This window comes from Motacilla alba, chromosome 1 (assembly GCF_015832195.1).
Source record: "Motacilla alba alba isolate MOTALB_02 chromosome 1, Motacilla_alba_V1.0_pri, whole genome shotgun sequence".
Classification (NCBI taxonomy): Eukaryota; Metazoa; Chordata; class Aves; order Passeriformes; family Motacillidae; genus Motacilla; species Motacilla alba.
The window spans coordinates 113,897,102-113,913,355 of record NC_052016.1 but is presented as its reverse complement, the minus strand read 5'-3'; the positions used below and the strand labels follow the sequence as shown (position 1 = coordinate 113,913,355).

The 16,254-nt window shown below is 37.5% G+C and overlaps 1 protein-coding gene across 13 annotated transcripts in view; it reads left to right on the top strand.

Moving 5' to 3' along the window:
* Positions 1-16,254, top strand: part of DMD (dystrophin) — a 1,161,005-nt gene that overhangs the window by 1,040,554 nt on the left and 104,197 nt on the right. For all 13 annotated transcript variants that reach the window (XM_038157590.1, XM_038157575.1, XM_038157541.1 and 10 more), the window contains one exon: positions 4,379-4,439. In XM_038157590.1, the coding sequence (XP_038013518.1) occupies positions 4,379-4,439 (61 nt within the window). The remainder of the gene's footprint in view (positions 1-4,378; positions 4,440-16,254) is intronic.

The following is a 16,254-nucleotide window of genomic DNA, read 5'->3' as shown; positions in this document are numbered from 1 at the left end:
AAGTCACACAGGTCATGCAGTTAGAATTTCCAGGCTGAATCAGAGAATTATTATTGTGAAATGTGAACATAATTCAGCACCTTGCTGAGTTACAGACACTATGGCCACCAAACAAGATAATGGGAATGTTAAAATGAGCTCACCTTTAACCACCATAATGCTGAAAGGAATATATAATAAATATAATTAATTTCTAACAAAGTGAGAAAAAAAATAGTTGACAGGCTATACGTAACAGTGTATAAACACTACACAATGTTTCTTTGTGGTTTCTGTCCAAAACCCCTTAGTGAAAATTAAGTCAAAAGATTTTTTTTTTATTTAGAACTGAAAAAGTACACTCATATGGTGACTAAAAGTCTGCGCTGACTATTTAACCACTGAGAGTAACATTTAAATGTGGACATACTGAATTTACTCTTTGAATAGCTGAAGGAGAAATAGTTTACCATTGGTAAACATACATGTATTTTTCATTATGTTTGCAGTGCTAAAGTGAAATATTTATAAGATTATTTTTTTGTAGTATCAACTACTATCGTCCTGTTTAATATTTCATTCAGATCCCTGCATAGATTAAAACAGTACTGAAGTTCAGAGAGCCAGCATGCCACCATTTCACTATACATTCTACCACCAAGTAAGGATGTTGGCTTGCCATCAAGAACTGTGTTCATGGGCAAAACAAGTCTCAGCTCTTAGAGCACCTACAGAAAGAAATAAAACTCAAAAATTAGCTAACCATTAAAATGTGTGTCAATGCAAATAAAGTGTAGGGAAATTTAAATCCACTCCTAAAATGCCTTGTATTTTGTGGTGGTATTTAATTTCAGTCACAACAGCATTGAGAGTGGCTGGGTGTATGGTAATGGGTTCTTACACTGTGCAAGCTGGAGCAATAAAACACTTTGGAACTGCTCTCAGCAAACAGGAAATGTCTGCTTCTTGAGTGCTGTAGCACACAGGGATACTACAGCATATATATTAAAAAAAGTCTTTGCTAGCAAGACATTTCAGTGGACTTAACCATTTACCTGTACTGGTTTTGTCATGGACAGTAAGCCTGTACTGATAACCAAAGATAAGAAACAGCTAGTCTCAGCTTCTGGGCTTCTGCCAAGAATGAAATGATTATTCTCTGTGTATAGCTGTAAAAAGTACTGCACTTTTCGTCAACTCAAATTTATGCAAGGTTAGAATCATCCAGGAAACCAGAAGTGTATTACAGACAGCTTCACAGCAACCTCTTGAAGGAATACTAAATCCAATTATGCAGAATATCACAGAATTGTTTGTTATTCCTATAGCACTGAGCTCTCATGAAAGCAAAAGTATTTGTTCCTCTTCTAATGGATCAAGAAGACTATCATATGTAAGATTTTGTGATAATAAGTTATGACTGCAAAGCTCTTACCCAGATTAATTCAGAAGCAACAGATGAAATACATCTTCTGAAAAATATGCAGCATTCTATTCTGTCCTTTAGCTATTGAATTAAAAACAAATCTTAAAGTGGAACAACTGTAACTTGGTAGTGTTCCCAATGGGAATATTAATGATTGCTTGGGAGAGAAATATGTAACAAGGCCAATTTTTAGTTAATGCTGAAGGGTATTTTGTTTTAAAAAATGATAACTTAGTGTAATCTGATTTGAATTATTCCTCAGACGGTGCCATTTGCCATGGCTAAGAAGCCTACAATTGTCACTGAGTAAGCATTTTAGAACTGGTTGATGGACCACATATTAGCACACATTAGGTTAGAATTACTGAATGAAAGCATGTCAAGAAATCACATAATAACTGATAGTGTAAAATGAAACAGTGATCTCTAACTCCTTGGCTTTTGTTTGCTGCCATCTAGAATGGAGACTATTGGATCAGTCATCAAAATTATACTTACAGCATTTTTTTCTTCTTACAAGTAGAAAGAATATTTAAGCATCACGGTTAAGAATTTTGTATGAACCCGAAAATGGGGTTAATAGTTATTTTGAGATTTTTAACATCAAAACATCACACAATATTCTATTTTTGATACTTTTTACACTTCTACAGAACACATAAATTGTATCTTTACATCCTTTGAGGCTGTAGCAGAGCACAGAAACTGAGCAGCTGCAGCTCGAGCTACCAGGTAGAGCAGCCTTGGCCTCCACAGCTCCTCAGCCGTGCAGCTGACAAACACAGAAGCAAAGGGCAGTGCCTGGCCCAAGAGGGATTATTTTGTCATGTATAAATTAGGTGTATATTTGAGTATTTGTATTTGAAAGTGCATATGGTTTGGTGCTCCTGTGTTTGTGGGCCATGCTGCAGCCTTCAATGGCAGTGCAGTGTGCTAGTTTCCCAAGAGATCTAACACTGCAATTAAAATTCTGTTTCTTGCACATTTTGAGAGTTACTGATTCTCATGGTTCGTACCTTTGAAATTTTCTTAAGAACATAAATCTGCGTAAACGTAAGTAATAGGGAAGCAATGACACTCAGCTTAGCTACAGATGGCTGGCTGGGGCTTGAAGACAACAGCAGAATGTGCAGAGATGCTCAGGCAGAATTTTTGGAACTCCACGGCCACCAGCAACCTGAAACAGGATTAACATATTTATGGAGAGAGACTTTTCATGAGGGCACGTAGTTACAGGACAAGGGGAAACAGCCTTCAGATGAAGGAGGATAGGTTGAGATTGGGTGTTAGGAAGGAATTCTTTACCACAAGAGTGGTGAGGCACTGGCAGGCTGTCCAGAGAGGCTGTGGATTCCCCATTGTGGATGGGGCTCTGATTAACCTGGTCTAACAGGAGGTTCCCTGGCCTTGGTGGGCAAATTGAAACTAGGTGATCTTTAAGGTCCCTTCCAACCCTAAGCATGCTATGATTCTCTTTCTTCCAAACATATTCCTTCCTTTCCATAGCTTCTTAGCATTGTCTGAATTTGATAGGAAATTAATTTACCCTCTCCCGAGCCTGTCTCCTGGTTCCCACCAGCTCTTTGTTCTCCTCTTCAGACTGTCTCTAATGGCACCAGTTTCTCCCAGGGCTGGTTTTTGTCTCCTCGGTGGAACCCCTAGTCTCCCTCCAACCCTTCTTCACAGTTCATGTGCAAAAGCAGTGAGATTTCTCTATACAGCTCTTTTAGAAGCACATTTCATCTCCTTCCTCAAATCTTGTCCGTACTCCAATATGTGGGCAAGAGAGAGAAACTGCACTTCATTCTACAGACTGACTTCTGTGAATCTGAAAAACAGATGAGATATGTATATTAGTAGTTATTATTTGTATGGATTGTGATTTGATAAAGCAGGTTGGGAGTGGCATTTTTAATGTATCTAATTTGAGCAAGACAGGGAAAGAAAATAGAGCCAAATGGTCAAGAAGCCAGTTCCTAGTTGTCCTGGTAACAGTTGCTTTCCTTTGTGAACAGCAGGGGTCACTAAAAAGAAGGGCTATACTGTGAAACAAACTGTCTTTTTTCTCCATTAGATTATTTTTCATATGTTTTCTGTTTTAATAATTATATTAAAGAAAGAAAATTCTTAGTTCTAATTTGTTTGACAGAGAAGCAACGCCTAATAAAAAAATTATCTCCCTGATTATGGCCTAAACTAGAAATTATCTCTGCCTCTAAAAAAATTAATTTATAATTCTTTTTTCAAATAAGTTTTATAGAAACCTCTTTTACAAAATATTTTCATTGTGTTGGAAGCTGATGTTGCCATGTAACACCATGATTGCCAAAAGTGAGCAAAGTTATTTCCCCTCTATTTGTTGTGACCATACTGTCATTTTCTCCATTATTTGCTGTTATTGGAAGACAGTAAGACACAACTAGTAATGTGGAGAAATAAGAATAAAAATGTCCACCATTTAGAGCAAGTCAGCAAGGGAATAACAACAGACAAAATATTTAGATGGTCTCTCAGTGTAATTTCACTCAACATAAAATGTAAACAAGTGCATAATTCTGTTCTTAGAAGGATGGGAAGTGCTGACCACACAAGGAAAGAAATAGGAGAAAAACCAATCAAACACCTTAGCAGGAGGAATCTTACAAGGGAACACACCAGAATGATGTGTTGCTCGCTCTGCTTCGTATCTGTTCTGTGAGCTTAGCTTTCAAGGAGCTTTTGTATTTATCTTTGCAGCTGAATGAGTTAAAATTCTCTCAGATAAGGCCTGAGGTTTCAGAACAGCAGGTTAATCCATCCTGCCTTCACGGGCAACTGAGCAAACAGACCTGTATCAACGTGGCCGAGAGAAAAATTGTAATTCTAGAGATTAACATTGTCTATGCTGTTTGACCTCCACGTTTCTCTTCCAGGTATGTTTGTATGTATGTGTGCAGTTATTTATTTATTTGTTTGTTTGTTTGTTGTTAACAGCTTCTGTCCAAGGCCCCTGGGAGAGGGCAATCTCACCAAACAAAGTGCCGTATTATATCAAGTGAGTATAAATAGCAATTCATTCCAGCTATTTACATTTCTTATTTAAGAGGACTGTTAGTAATTTTCTTAAATGATTGTGAACTGCTCCTAGAGTGTCTAAATGGGAAGGACAAAAAGGAACAAAACCTGCAATACATTTCACAGAAGTGTGCTAGTTATCTAAAAACACAGTAGGACGCCCTGATTTGTAAGTTGTTTGGGTTTATGCTGCTATAAATCACCTGCAAATGAAGTAAAGCTTTGAGGTACCTGGATTATAATTTAAATTGTGCTGTTGCCCTCTGTGTGTGTGTGTATGGCAGGTTTTGCAAAACCAAACAAACCCCCAACATTGTGAGTTTCAGGTGTAAATGTGATAAACTAGGGGTTTTTCAACCCTATAATTTTTTGTGTTTTGTATTAATTTCATAAATTAATATTTTTAATAATTTACAGTGGTTTTAAATGCACACACTATGAATTCCTTTAGGGACACTACTTCATAAAGTCTGTAGCTGAGGAATTACAAGGGGCAACTAGTCCCTAAAGCCTAATCTTTTTGAGTTTAGCTCCCAAATTAAGCTAGATGCTTTAAAAGGTGTGTCTGCACAACAAATGAGAACAACGTTTTTAAAAAAATCACAATTTGGAAATACCTGCTTCTCATACCCTAAACAAAGCCACCACACAACAACAACAACAAAAAAGATGGTTTAATACATTTTTTTTCTTCTCTTTTGAGTTTTTTACCTGTAACAGGTACTTTGAACTACTTATCCTACTTCTGAAGGACACAGGTGATGCAATACCAGCTATAAACACTGTAGTGCAAGTAACAAAGACATGGGTATTGTTTGATACACCTATTTCCATGGCTCCTCTTTATACTCCCTAAACACTTTGCAAGTTCAGCCAGTGACACTGGAGCCATTTGGTTACAGAAGGCTCTTGCAGTGGCACTTCAGTTGCAACTTTCACAATAGGGTGAACTTCCACAGCAGCCTTAGAACAAGTATTTGAGTTATGCATGAAGGAAGGAAGCTCTGTGGCGCAGTTCAGAGGTTCAGCTATACCTGGCTGAGCTGGTTTACTGTTGCATTAATCTTGTAAGTTTTCTGATGTTTGCATTTGGCTATGAATAATGGAACAGCCAAAAAGAAACTGGAAAGCTCTGTCAAGGAGGGGAAGTGTACCAGAGACAGTCTGGAAAGCAAGTCAATGCTCTGGCATGTAAGACTCAGTTTATGGCACTAATATGAAGGTAAAGATCCTCCTTTTCAGATGCCTCTTTCACAAGGCATGATTTGCCATTATGGGGAGGGGAAGTTGGCAATTAAAGTAGGCACAGAATGCACTTCGTGCTCTGCTTGGCATCTCTGCCACTCACACCAGCAGCCAGGGGTAACTGGCTAAAATGGTCAGTGATGGTCTTGCTTATTCCCTCCTACTATTTAGTCTTCTGTTCTGGGCCATTTACAAACCCAAAGGAATGTGTTTATTTGGTTCACTTTGAAAACCATTTTAATAGCCATAAACAGTTGTAGTATTATGCTGTGGATCCTGATTTAGGATCCTGCCAACTGCACTAGTTTGTCACAAACGAGTGATTCAGATTGCCTGAAGAATCACTGTCAGAGGTATTAACAGGCGTGGGTTTAATATGAACTTATAAAAGTGCATCTTAGTAAAGTTCAACAGCAAGGTTCACTCTTTTACTTACTACATTATACAAAGGGAAATCAAGTTTGAATCTATTTCAAATTATTTACACATTGAGCAAAGAGCCCAGGGGTATGAAAGACCCTCCCAATGGGTCATGAGTTTCAGAGCAGACCCCCTTGCTTTCTACAGTCCTGATGGAGCTTAGCTGTGGCTAGGTCCAGACTTAGTCTCAGACTGGGACAGTGGCATATGTCTAAAGGAATTAAATACATGGATTTCATTAATATTTATTCAGCATGCTACCAGCCACATACCAAGGACCCATGAGTAAGGGATCTCTCTGCCTTGGGTAAGGAACAATTTCTTAGTCTCAGGTAAGGAATCTCAGTCCTTGAGAGGAGTCCCATTTCCAGGAGAGAGTCACTGCTGTGCAGTCCAGTTGCAGTTTAGAGAATTCAAATTGGACTTATCCAAGGACTGATTGTTTGTAGACAAGTCTCTGCCTCAAGGAATAAGCATGAGAGTTGTCCCAGGGCAAGGGGAGGTCAGCCATGCTGCTCAGCAGGGAGAGCTCCCTGAGGTGGCTCCCTGAGGCTGTCAAAGGCATGAAGTGGTTGGCTTGCAGTCAACTTTAATACAGGAGGAAGGGTATGTGTGAACCTCCTTGTACCCACAGCCCTCTTTGTTCTTTGATAAAAGACCCTTGGAAAAGCCACCTGCTACACATGCATGACTCACAATCCGTGTTCCGAGCTCGTGTGCATCGATGCTCTCTGGGTCACTCTGCCCCTTTGGGAGTTCCAACAGGAGTTCTTGGCCTGGATACAGCTCAGGACTTCACTTGCTTTGGAGCCTGTGCCAAATTACTGATAGTTTGGTTAAGGGGTCAAGTACATCTGTCATACATTGCTAGTTTAATAAAAGTTTTAATTTAGCCACATCTTTTATAGAAAAAACTTGCTGTCCTTGAGATGTAAAACAAAACAGTCAAGTCTTAATGCATCTTACTGAGCTGATGTATCTATTGCCTTCTCCAGCTATCCTCAGTCATTTCTTTTTCATTCATTCTCATTGCTCATATTTCATTTTTACAAACAATGAAATTGTTTTCTGCACCTTCTTGGCTTTTAAAATAAATGCACTCTTTTTTTAGTCATTAAGGCATTACTTTAACAGCTAATAAGCTGTTGATTCTCTAAAAGAACTTCATGAAGGCAAAGAAGATACAGGTAGCATTCTCTTTGTGTTTACATAATTTTCTTTCTGTCATCAATGTAGAATATTGGTGTTAGCCCTCTTCATCAACCAGATTTGCTACACATTTTACTGGTTTTCATTTTATCTGTTTTTCCCTTGATGCTTAAGTGTTTTATCTCATCACTTTCCCATTTGTGATTATATTGCACTCAATAATCTGTAAATCAGGCAGGACTTCATGCTAAGTCTTCAGCACTAACATTTATTTATGGTTAGGTATCATCAAGACCAGTGATTTTCCTGGTTAAAATTTCATTTGTATACAGTTGATTAATCTGTAGCAACTAGTTGCTTCTAAAGCTTCAATAATTCCCTCTTGAGCTTATTCACACCAGTTGGTTTTGGGATTTTTTTGTTTCAAATTGTACTTGGATAGGCAACATGGCCATGGTCAATATAATTATCAGCAGCATAAAACCTGCTTCAGCTTTTCCTGGTGTCTGGCATTGGGTGTTTTCTTGGCCTAGTGTCAGCCTCATGAAAATTGCCTTTCATTGGTCTTGCATCAGCTGCTGCACTTCCCTCCACCCTTTCATGTGCTTTCCTCCTTATGGAGATGACAAGCTAGACCAGAACTTCAGCCCCAGCTATCTCTTCCCCAGCAAACTGAGGAAATCCAGTTTTTTGTGTTCCAGGACAGCAGAAGCATCCCAAGCTGCAGGTGGGCATAGCTGCCAGGGCACTGAGCACTTGCTCAGACCATGAGGCGCTACTGAGTTTAAAATACTCTGCTTTCCCTCTGAGTTAAAACAAGTAAAATTGCCTGAAAACACTTTCTATCCAACCCTTTTTGTTTTGATCTTTTTTCCCCTTGATATATTCCTTGTATTTACTGCAGAATGTAAAGGTTTCATTAGATTACAGAAGGAGAGGATATAAAAATATAGTTTTCAGTTTAATCAGTCCTGTTCTTTGAAGACCTTGATTCTGCTTTTACTGCAGTGCAACCTAGAAAATGGAAAGGAAGAAGCAGGCACAGGCATGTCTGTACTCTTTATTAATGTTTTAGGTATTCATTAAAATTTCTATGTTTAAGTTTTTAGAAGACAAAACAGGCAATTACTCTACATTAGAAATCTAAAAAGCAAATGGAAGAAATGCGCACCTCAAAGACAACTGAATATGTGTCTAAAGATTTTTAAAAAGTCTCAATTTCTAAAAAAGGCAGATAATAGAGGCAGGGAGGCTGTGGATTTTTACATTGTAATTCAGGTTAGATCACATTTTAGCAGAGCTCACCCCCTGATGAAAGGGATCTGTGCATGCATGCACTTGCATATTCTTATCTCCCAATCAGAGAGACAGAGGAGCTGCTCCAAAGCAGTGACAGGTAACAAAATCAAGTGTCTACTTTCCATTTTGCAGCACCAGAAGTATTTGGTCATGCTGCTGGACCCAATCCCTCTGCAGGGCACAAGGGGACATTAAGCAGCTCTACTCTGAGCCACGTTTACATCTCTCTTGTGTGTCTCTCATCCTCTGCTCTGCAAACCTGCCCTTGACTCAGTGTTGAGAGATCCCTCTTGCCTCGGATTAAAGAGGAGGAGTGGGATTGAACTCTGCAACATCCTTTCTCTCTAAAAAAATATTCAGTAGTCCTGCCACCGTGAATGTGTTGAAATCTAGTAGGTGTGACTTCTATATTTGTGCTAATCTTTGACATTATTCTTCCTCCGTGTATCTAGCTTGCCAGTTAATAGTGTCTGTCTTCTTACCCTCTTGCTGTGCCCATTCTTTTGAAGGATTTAAAATGCTTCTGCAAAAATACAGTAGTCTTTCATCTCAGTGCTTCCCACAAAGGAAACCTTCCAAGTTATTTCCCAGCCAAGCTTATTTTCTTATACAGATTATAGCAGTTCACTGAACTTTGTCCTGCTGAGGACAAAGCTGGATTCTCAGGAGCTTTGACTTCTTGAGAAGATCCATGTGAGCCTCTCTCTATAAATTAGCTATGCAGTGAGCTAACTCCAAGGACAAGGCACCTCCACTTGCTCACTCTCTTCCACATTGTGCTCTCCTATGAGAATACTTGATTTGCATTTAATGTATCAGCTTGTGACACACATTTTTGCTAGTTTTAGATCCTTCATTCTTTTCTTATGTCACACTGGAGATCCGGCAGGCCAGTTTCTATAAACATACTTCTTTGTTGTCTTATTTTTTTAATCTCCCTTTCAATTGCTGTTTAACCATGCAGAATTTCAACACAGAAAAAAAAAAAAAAACAACCAAAAAAAAAAAGCTAAGACCCCTGAGCTTTCATTGTAAAAGCAAATAGATTAAAGCCATGATTCTTTTACTTTGGTTCGACTTAGAGACAGGATAAATGAATGTATCTGAATTAAATTCTGTTAAGATAAAAAGTGAAGAAATGCTGTTCTGAGAAAATCACTTGGGTTAATTGTTTCTTCTGCAGAATGTTGATAAGTACAAGGCACAAAAAGAAGTAGGAAATAGCTGTCAGATGGAGCAGAGAGAGACATGGAGAACCATAAATAAATAATGTATGATTATGCATATGTAGTGAGTGAAGCTGTGAGCAAGCTATGAAAACCATGTGTATGGCTAACAGTTAACCTATCTACCAAATACAAAAAAAAAAAAAGTATTATTTTCACATCTTAAAAGCATAGTTGTTACGGTTTTTTCCTGTCTTTCAATTCTGAACTCTACACAGCAAAATTGAAGCTATTGTTAAGGAAAGAGAAAGTACAATACTTTTCAGTTTGCCTTTATGTGATGTAAATTCTCATGCTGTCTGGCATAAAAACCTAAATGATATTTCTTAGAGGTTTGTCCAACAGCAGAGATTTTCTTTATGATTTGTAGGGTTGTGAAGCCTTGGTTCCAAAACTTGTCACTAAAATTTAAACTCGGAGTGTAAATAAATGAGAAATCTTGGGCCTTTAACTACCTTTGTAATGAAAGCAGAGGTTATAGACAGATGTGTTCCTGCTGACTGAGCGAGAGCACTCACAGACGATACCGTGGGTCTGCTCCTCATTACCATCTGTCAGCAGGGAGTTACTGCCCTCGCATGAGAAGCAACTGAAGGGGATTTAATTTGTTTTTAAATGAATTATAAGTACTCAGCAGCAACTTTAGTGCATCCTGGGTGGTGTGGGAGCTGAGGGCAGGGCTGTAGCCTCTGGTTTGGGGCAGTGAGTGAGGGAAACAATGTGCTTTCCCTCCATAAACACAGTGCCTGCTGCGAAGGGTGGAGAGCAGCTTCCTTGGGTGCCTACACAACACCTGGTCCTCTTGATGGGACACTGCTCATGGTTAAGTGGAGAGTAAAGCTCTTTAGCTTTGTTTTCAAATTCGTTCAGTGCAAATGCTCATGAAGAGTATGTAGTGGTAAGCATTACAGAAGGGTTAAACAATGCAAGGATAGTTTTTGTGCAGGTTAAATCTTAAAATGTGTTATGCAGGTAATGAGCTGGGTAAGAATTTTGGATGGAATCTGACTTTCTTATTTTCCTTATTAAAGGGAGCATATCAACATTTAAAATCCATTAAATCCAGGTAGTCATTGCTTTCCAGCTCTGGGACAAGGAGATTAATATATGAACTGTTTTTATAGGCAATAGTGTGAAAAAGTAAACTTCTGGTACTGTACAAAGAGTTCATGTATTTACAGTGTAGCAGAATATAATTACATAACCTTAAAAATTTTACTTTTATTGTAGCTGAAGTTGTTGCATTTATTGTAAGCTGAATGTGATTTTTGATTGAATTTATTTCATTTCTATTAGCTTCATTTTACTCCAATTGTTAAATGTAGCCTGGCTACACTTAACGACTGAAGTAAATGAATGAAAAATTACATAGCCAATATAAGCTTTACAAAGTTGAGTGACATCTATACAATATGGTCCTATTTTATAGAGTATATGCCAAATCTTCCATTAAAAGTAGATTTTACAGCTGCTCCTGATAGCTAAAATGTATTGCTATCTACTCAAAGCCCATCTTTTAAACAGTGTGCTTAATAAGCAGGATTCTAAAATAGGAATTATGTTTGATTTCCACTGGAATGCTTTGAACTTGAAAAGATTGGACACATTAAGGAAAAAAAAATAGAAAGATTTGCCTGTCAGAATTTTCCCTTTCTTTTAAAGATCAATTACGTACTTAATTTAGATGACAGACAAAGAGGAGACGACTTTTGACAACTGTCCAATGTAATATTCAAGGAAATGGGGAACAATATCTCAGATTCCTTACATATTCGTGTTATATCAAGCAGCCTCATACTTCCTTTTTTTTTCTTCCAAAGACTGACAGCTTCTCCTAAGCAGCACTTGTCACATCCATTGCCTGCATTGCCCTTGGTCCAGTGTCCCTTCTAATGCAGCCAGCTCCACAAATAAGACATTTCACATAGGAAAAACTCCGTCCATATAATAAGGGAGCCAGCATTAAATTGATCCAGCTTCACCTTTTCTTGTGTTCTTTGTGATCTCATCAGTCTAAAATATGGCAGGGGTGTAATTTCTAGTTGTGCTTTGGGAGAGGTCTGAGCGCCAGTGAGGAAGCAGTGGGTACGGCCAGGTATGATTTACATTTTCAGCTCTGTTTGCTGTGGATGCACAGCTTTGGTTGACTGAGGAACGTTCCCATGTTGGCACCTGAGGCCATGCAACAACCCAAGACAAACTGAGAGTGCAATAGTCAGCCTTGCCAGCTGGGCTCTTTCTGTTTCCCTAAGCAGCCTGTCTGTCAGGGCAAGGTCAGGTGTTTTCCTGGATCCTTTTCCAAAATTAATTCATGGATCTTGCCGAACTGCTCTTGAATCTATTCTTTCTCTGACCTTCTAAGATGCCAGCTCTCCTGCTGACTGCAGTAAGTTCGTATTTTTCAGAATATTCTCCACCTGTCTTTACAAACACATCTTGCCGTGAGAGATTTGTTCAGTCTTTACTCACTGAATCATGATTATGGATTATTGGGCCCATTTTTCTCCTAATGGGATGCCTTTCAATGATTTTCTTTTCTTCTTGTCAAGTAATAGCTGAAATCAGTTCTGTGTTGCACATCAGTCCTGTGATATCCTCATCTTCAGACCTTAAATCTTGAGAACTAGTTTATGTACATACTAAGGAGCTACAAATTCTGAGAGACACATAAAATGATTTAATTGAGAACTGTATAAATGTCAGGTTACAGTTAGACTTAGGGAAATATTCTAATGAATAGGTTAAGAATGACCAAATAATCAATACTCATTTTGCTTATTTCTCATTATCCGATTCAAAAGTTGAATTTTATGAGATAAATTATAGTTTCAAATATGATCTTTAGGTTTGGCAGCCTCCTGTACGCTACCTATTTGTTTTGAGCTTCAAATATTCACCAGATAAACTTTTATATTAGGAAATCTCTGACTAGATAATTCAAGAAAAACAAACCATAAAAAATGCATCTCATCTCTGAACGAATTGCTTTTCTTACAAATAATTTTTGTAACACAAGCACTCATGGCATTGCATTTTCCATGGCAGTTGAGCTCAGAAAATGAGATTATGGCACAACACAAGCAGCACCCTTTATATAACAAGCCTAGCAGGGTCACTGACTGGTGTCTGCAGCCTACAGAGTAGAATAGTGAGTAGAGGTCAAACTTTGCTCCTTATCACCTACCCACTCTCTGTGTCAAGGTCCTCCCTCCTCTCTTTCAGCAGGACCAAATTTTGTTAGCATAAATGCCATATGTAGGTGTTAGTTTGGGAGCTTGAGGGGGGCACAAACTCAATACAGCAATAAATTAATGAGAATTAAGGTTGCTGTAAATATGTGCAAAGTTATTGGTATGAGTTTTATTCTTCACTCATGTACTTCACACTTTATAATGTGAACTTATGCACTTTTGTTAATGAAATTTAATGATCAATTGAGTTGCGGGATTTAATGTTAAATTTTTTATGCAGTAGGTAAAGGTTTTTTAAGAAATCTAAATATTTAAAATCATGATAATACAGTCTCATTCAGGTATTTTATATTTATCTAGATGTCTGCTAGAAAAGTTTCTATTATTTCAATGTTTAAGTATTAGATATCTGGCTAGTAAATAGATTGCCTTTTGTATTTTATTATGTACTTGTCTCTTAGTTTTCTTTATCAAGATATTTTTTCTGTTCACTACTGCAGAGCTAATACAGGAGTAGAGAGGCAAAGACACATTTTTCTGTGCCTCATTTTTCAGCAAATTCAACTCATTTTTTTTCTTAAAAGCTGCATTATTGGAGAAAACGTTGTAAAACTTTTCCTGCTTGAGGGTTATGACACCCTGTGTGAGGCGTACCAAGAAAAATTGAGAGAAATGTTACAGGCATGGAATTAAAACGTAAAGAGTAGCTAGAAATTTAGCTTGCTATGGGAATAGATAACTTCATACAAACATCTCAACTATATAAGCAACATGGAGCAATATGATAAGATTTTAATCATAACCCAAAGCTTTTCTAGTTGAGACATGGGTGTTATACTTTGTTGATGATTAAGAGGCACTTTTGCAGCAGGAGCCTGGTCATAGACATCTCAAGGAGATGTTTGCTAAAGGGTATATGGTCATACAAATATTGACCTGAAAATGTAGATAAATAAAGAAATAAAGAGGAAGAAATAATAAAGAAATATGAGGAAGATAAATAAAAAGGAATTAAATTTCTATTGAATAAAAATACTGAAATACTAAAAATACTGAAATACTAAAATAATTTTTGTTTCCAAGCACTATTTTCCAATCCACCATTTGCCATCCTGGAGGTTCTATTAGCAAAGGGATACACAATTAAAATTGTAAAGGATGTGGCAAAAAGTGAACAGATCCTGCTGCACGCTGAAATGCAGAAAAACTGCACCTGCATTAGGAAATCAGAAGCTGCATGTGTCCTCCCACATCAGTGGTTTTTATCTACTGTTTCATCTTCAATTTAAGTCTGCTCAATTGCTTTTAACTTTAGGACTTCATCAATGGCTATGCTCTTAGGTGACCTTACCTGTGCACATGTTTTGAAAACACAGAAAAAAAAGTGAAAGCAATTGCAAATAAGACTTGATGCAACAACAGCAGCTGCAGTACACAGGATACAGCCATAAAGACTGGATATGTCCCTAAGGAAACCAGTGTGTAATTTAGTTTCAGATATAAACACAGAGAGAATAACAATATGAAACAAACTCATAGGTGAATATTCCCTCAATGAAGGGTTCACTTGAAGGTCTAAAAATGCAAATTCGATAGGAATCCTAATGTTAAAAAATATGCTAAGTGCACATATATGCATTCTGCTACTCCTGGGACTCCCTCTGCTCAAACAGTTAAGGAACAATTTGAAAAGTGTTTAAAGCAAATTCTCATCAGAGAGGGTTTTGTTAACCCTGTTTGCTGAGAATCCCTGGAATGTATAAATCATGTACTGCATTTCATAAGTATGATTAAACAGCTAAACTCAGAGAAGTTCTAAAGTAAAGAAGCCTACATTTATGGTAGTTTTTCTTACATCTTGATTACAGTGTTGCGTGTCATTAATTTGCATTTACTTCTGTGCTTGAAAGCATCCTCTACTTCATTTTATCACCAGCTCCAGTCATACTGCAGTTGCCAATTTTACTGAGCAGATTTTGTTAGTAAATGAGAAATTCTAATGTGAAATACTTTTGTGTATATTAATCAGCTTTTAGTTACTGCATGATGTTCAATTCCTTTTTTTGCTGTGTTTTGCTGATCCTTGACTATAAAAACATAGTATTTGAATATTAAATTTTGCTTTCATGGCACAGTGTTGATATTCAATGTCTTCTGTAAGACAGTGCAAGTTCAAGTTAATTAGAAAAATAATTCTAAAATTTTACACAGTTTAAAACATAAACCTACACGCTGTAGCTGAACTATCATTCAGAGATATTCGCCAACCAAACCTATAGGCTTTGGGTTTTTTTTTAATGATGTTTTCAATCAGTATAGAGGACTTGCACTTATAATTCAAAAATTGCTGTGTGTTTCATAATTGCCTTTGTGAAGCACAAAGGAAAAGGTGGCTCCAAGTGACAGCCATATTCTGTACTTTCAGAGGTAACTGAAAACTCCATTAGACAGCTCCAAATTTTGTTTGGATTCAGATTATATAATTTTCTTGAAGTAGCCCTAAACTAAAATGATACCAGCTACAAATCTCAATAATCTTCAATTTCAATATGTTTGGATTTTGGTTTTCTGGGGCTTTTTGTGTGTTTTTTTGTTTCTTTATGGTTTTTGTTTCTGTTTTCATTTGTGGGTTTTGGGAGGTTTTTGTTTGGGTTTTTTCGGGAAGCTTTTGGGTTTTGGGTTTTTGTTCTTCTTGTTTTGGTTTTGGGTTTTTTGGGGGTTTGTGAACACTATTTAGAAATTCATGGGAAAAAAAAAAAAAAAGAAGAGAAGGACTACTCAACCAATGATAAACCATATGGTGTGTCCCCAACAAAGGAAAGCACATTCATCAGGCTGCTGCCATAGTACTGTGCAGCAGCAGGAATTCAGAGAAAAGGGCTTGTCACAGTGAGGGAAATAGAATTGAAAAGCACTATTTGTTTGAAGGAGAAAAGTCTTGTTTGCAACAAGTTTCTTTGAAGTAATAGCAAGTTACAGATGGTATATTTCACAACAAGAAATTAGAAGAATGACACCTGGGACATCAAGTAGCTGGATATTAGAGAGCAAGTCTATTTAGTTAACTTCTTCAGTCCCTCAGACATTTGGAGCATATCAAAATGACTTGTTTAGGACTTTAGATTTCTAGTGATGTATTTTCTTTGAAGCTTATCTGGTCCTTCTTCCCTTACATGGAAGTTTCTGTTCAGGACTGCCCTTGCCCTTGATATAACAAAACAAATCTTTTTTCTGACACTGCTCAATATGCAGAACATTGCCCTCT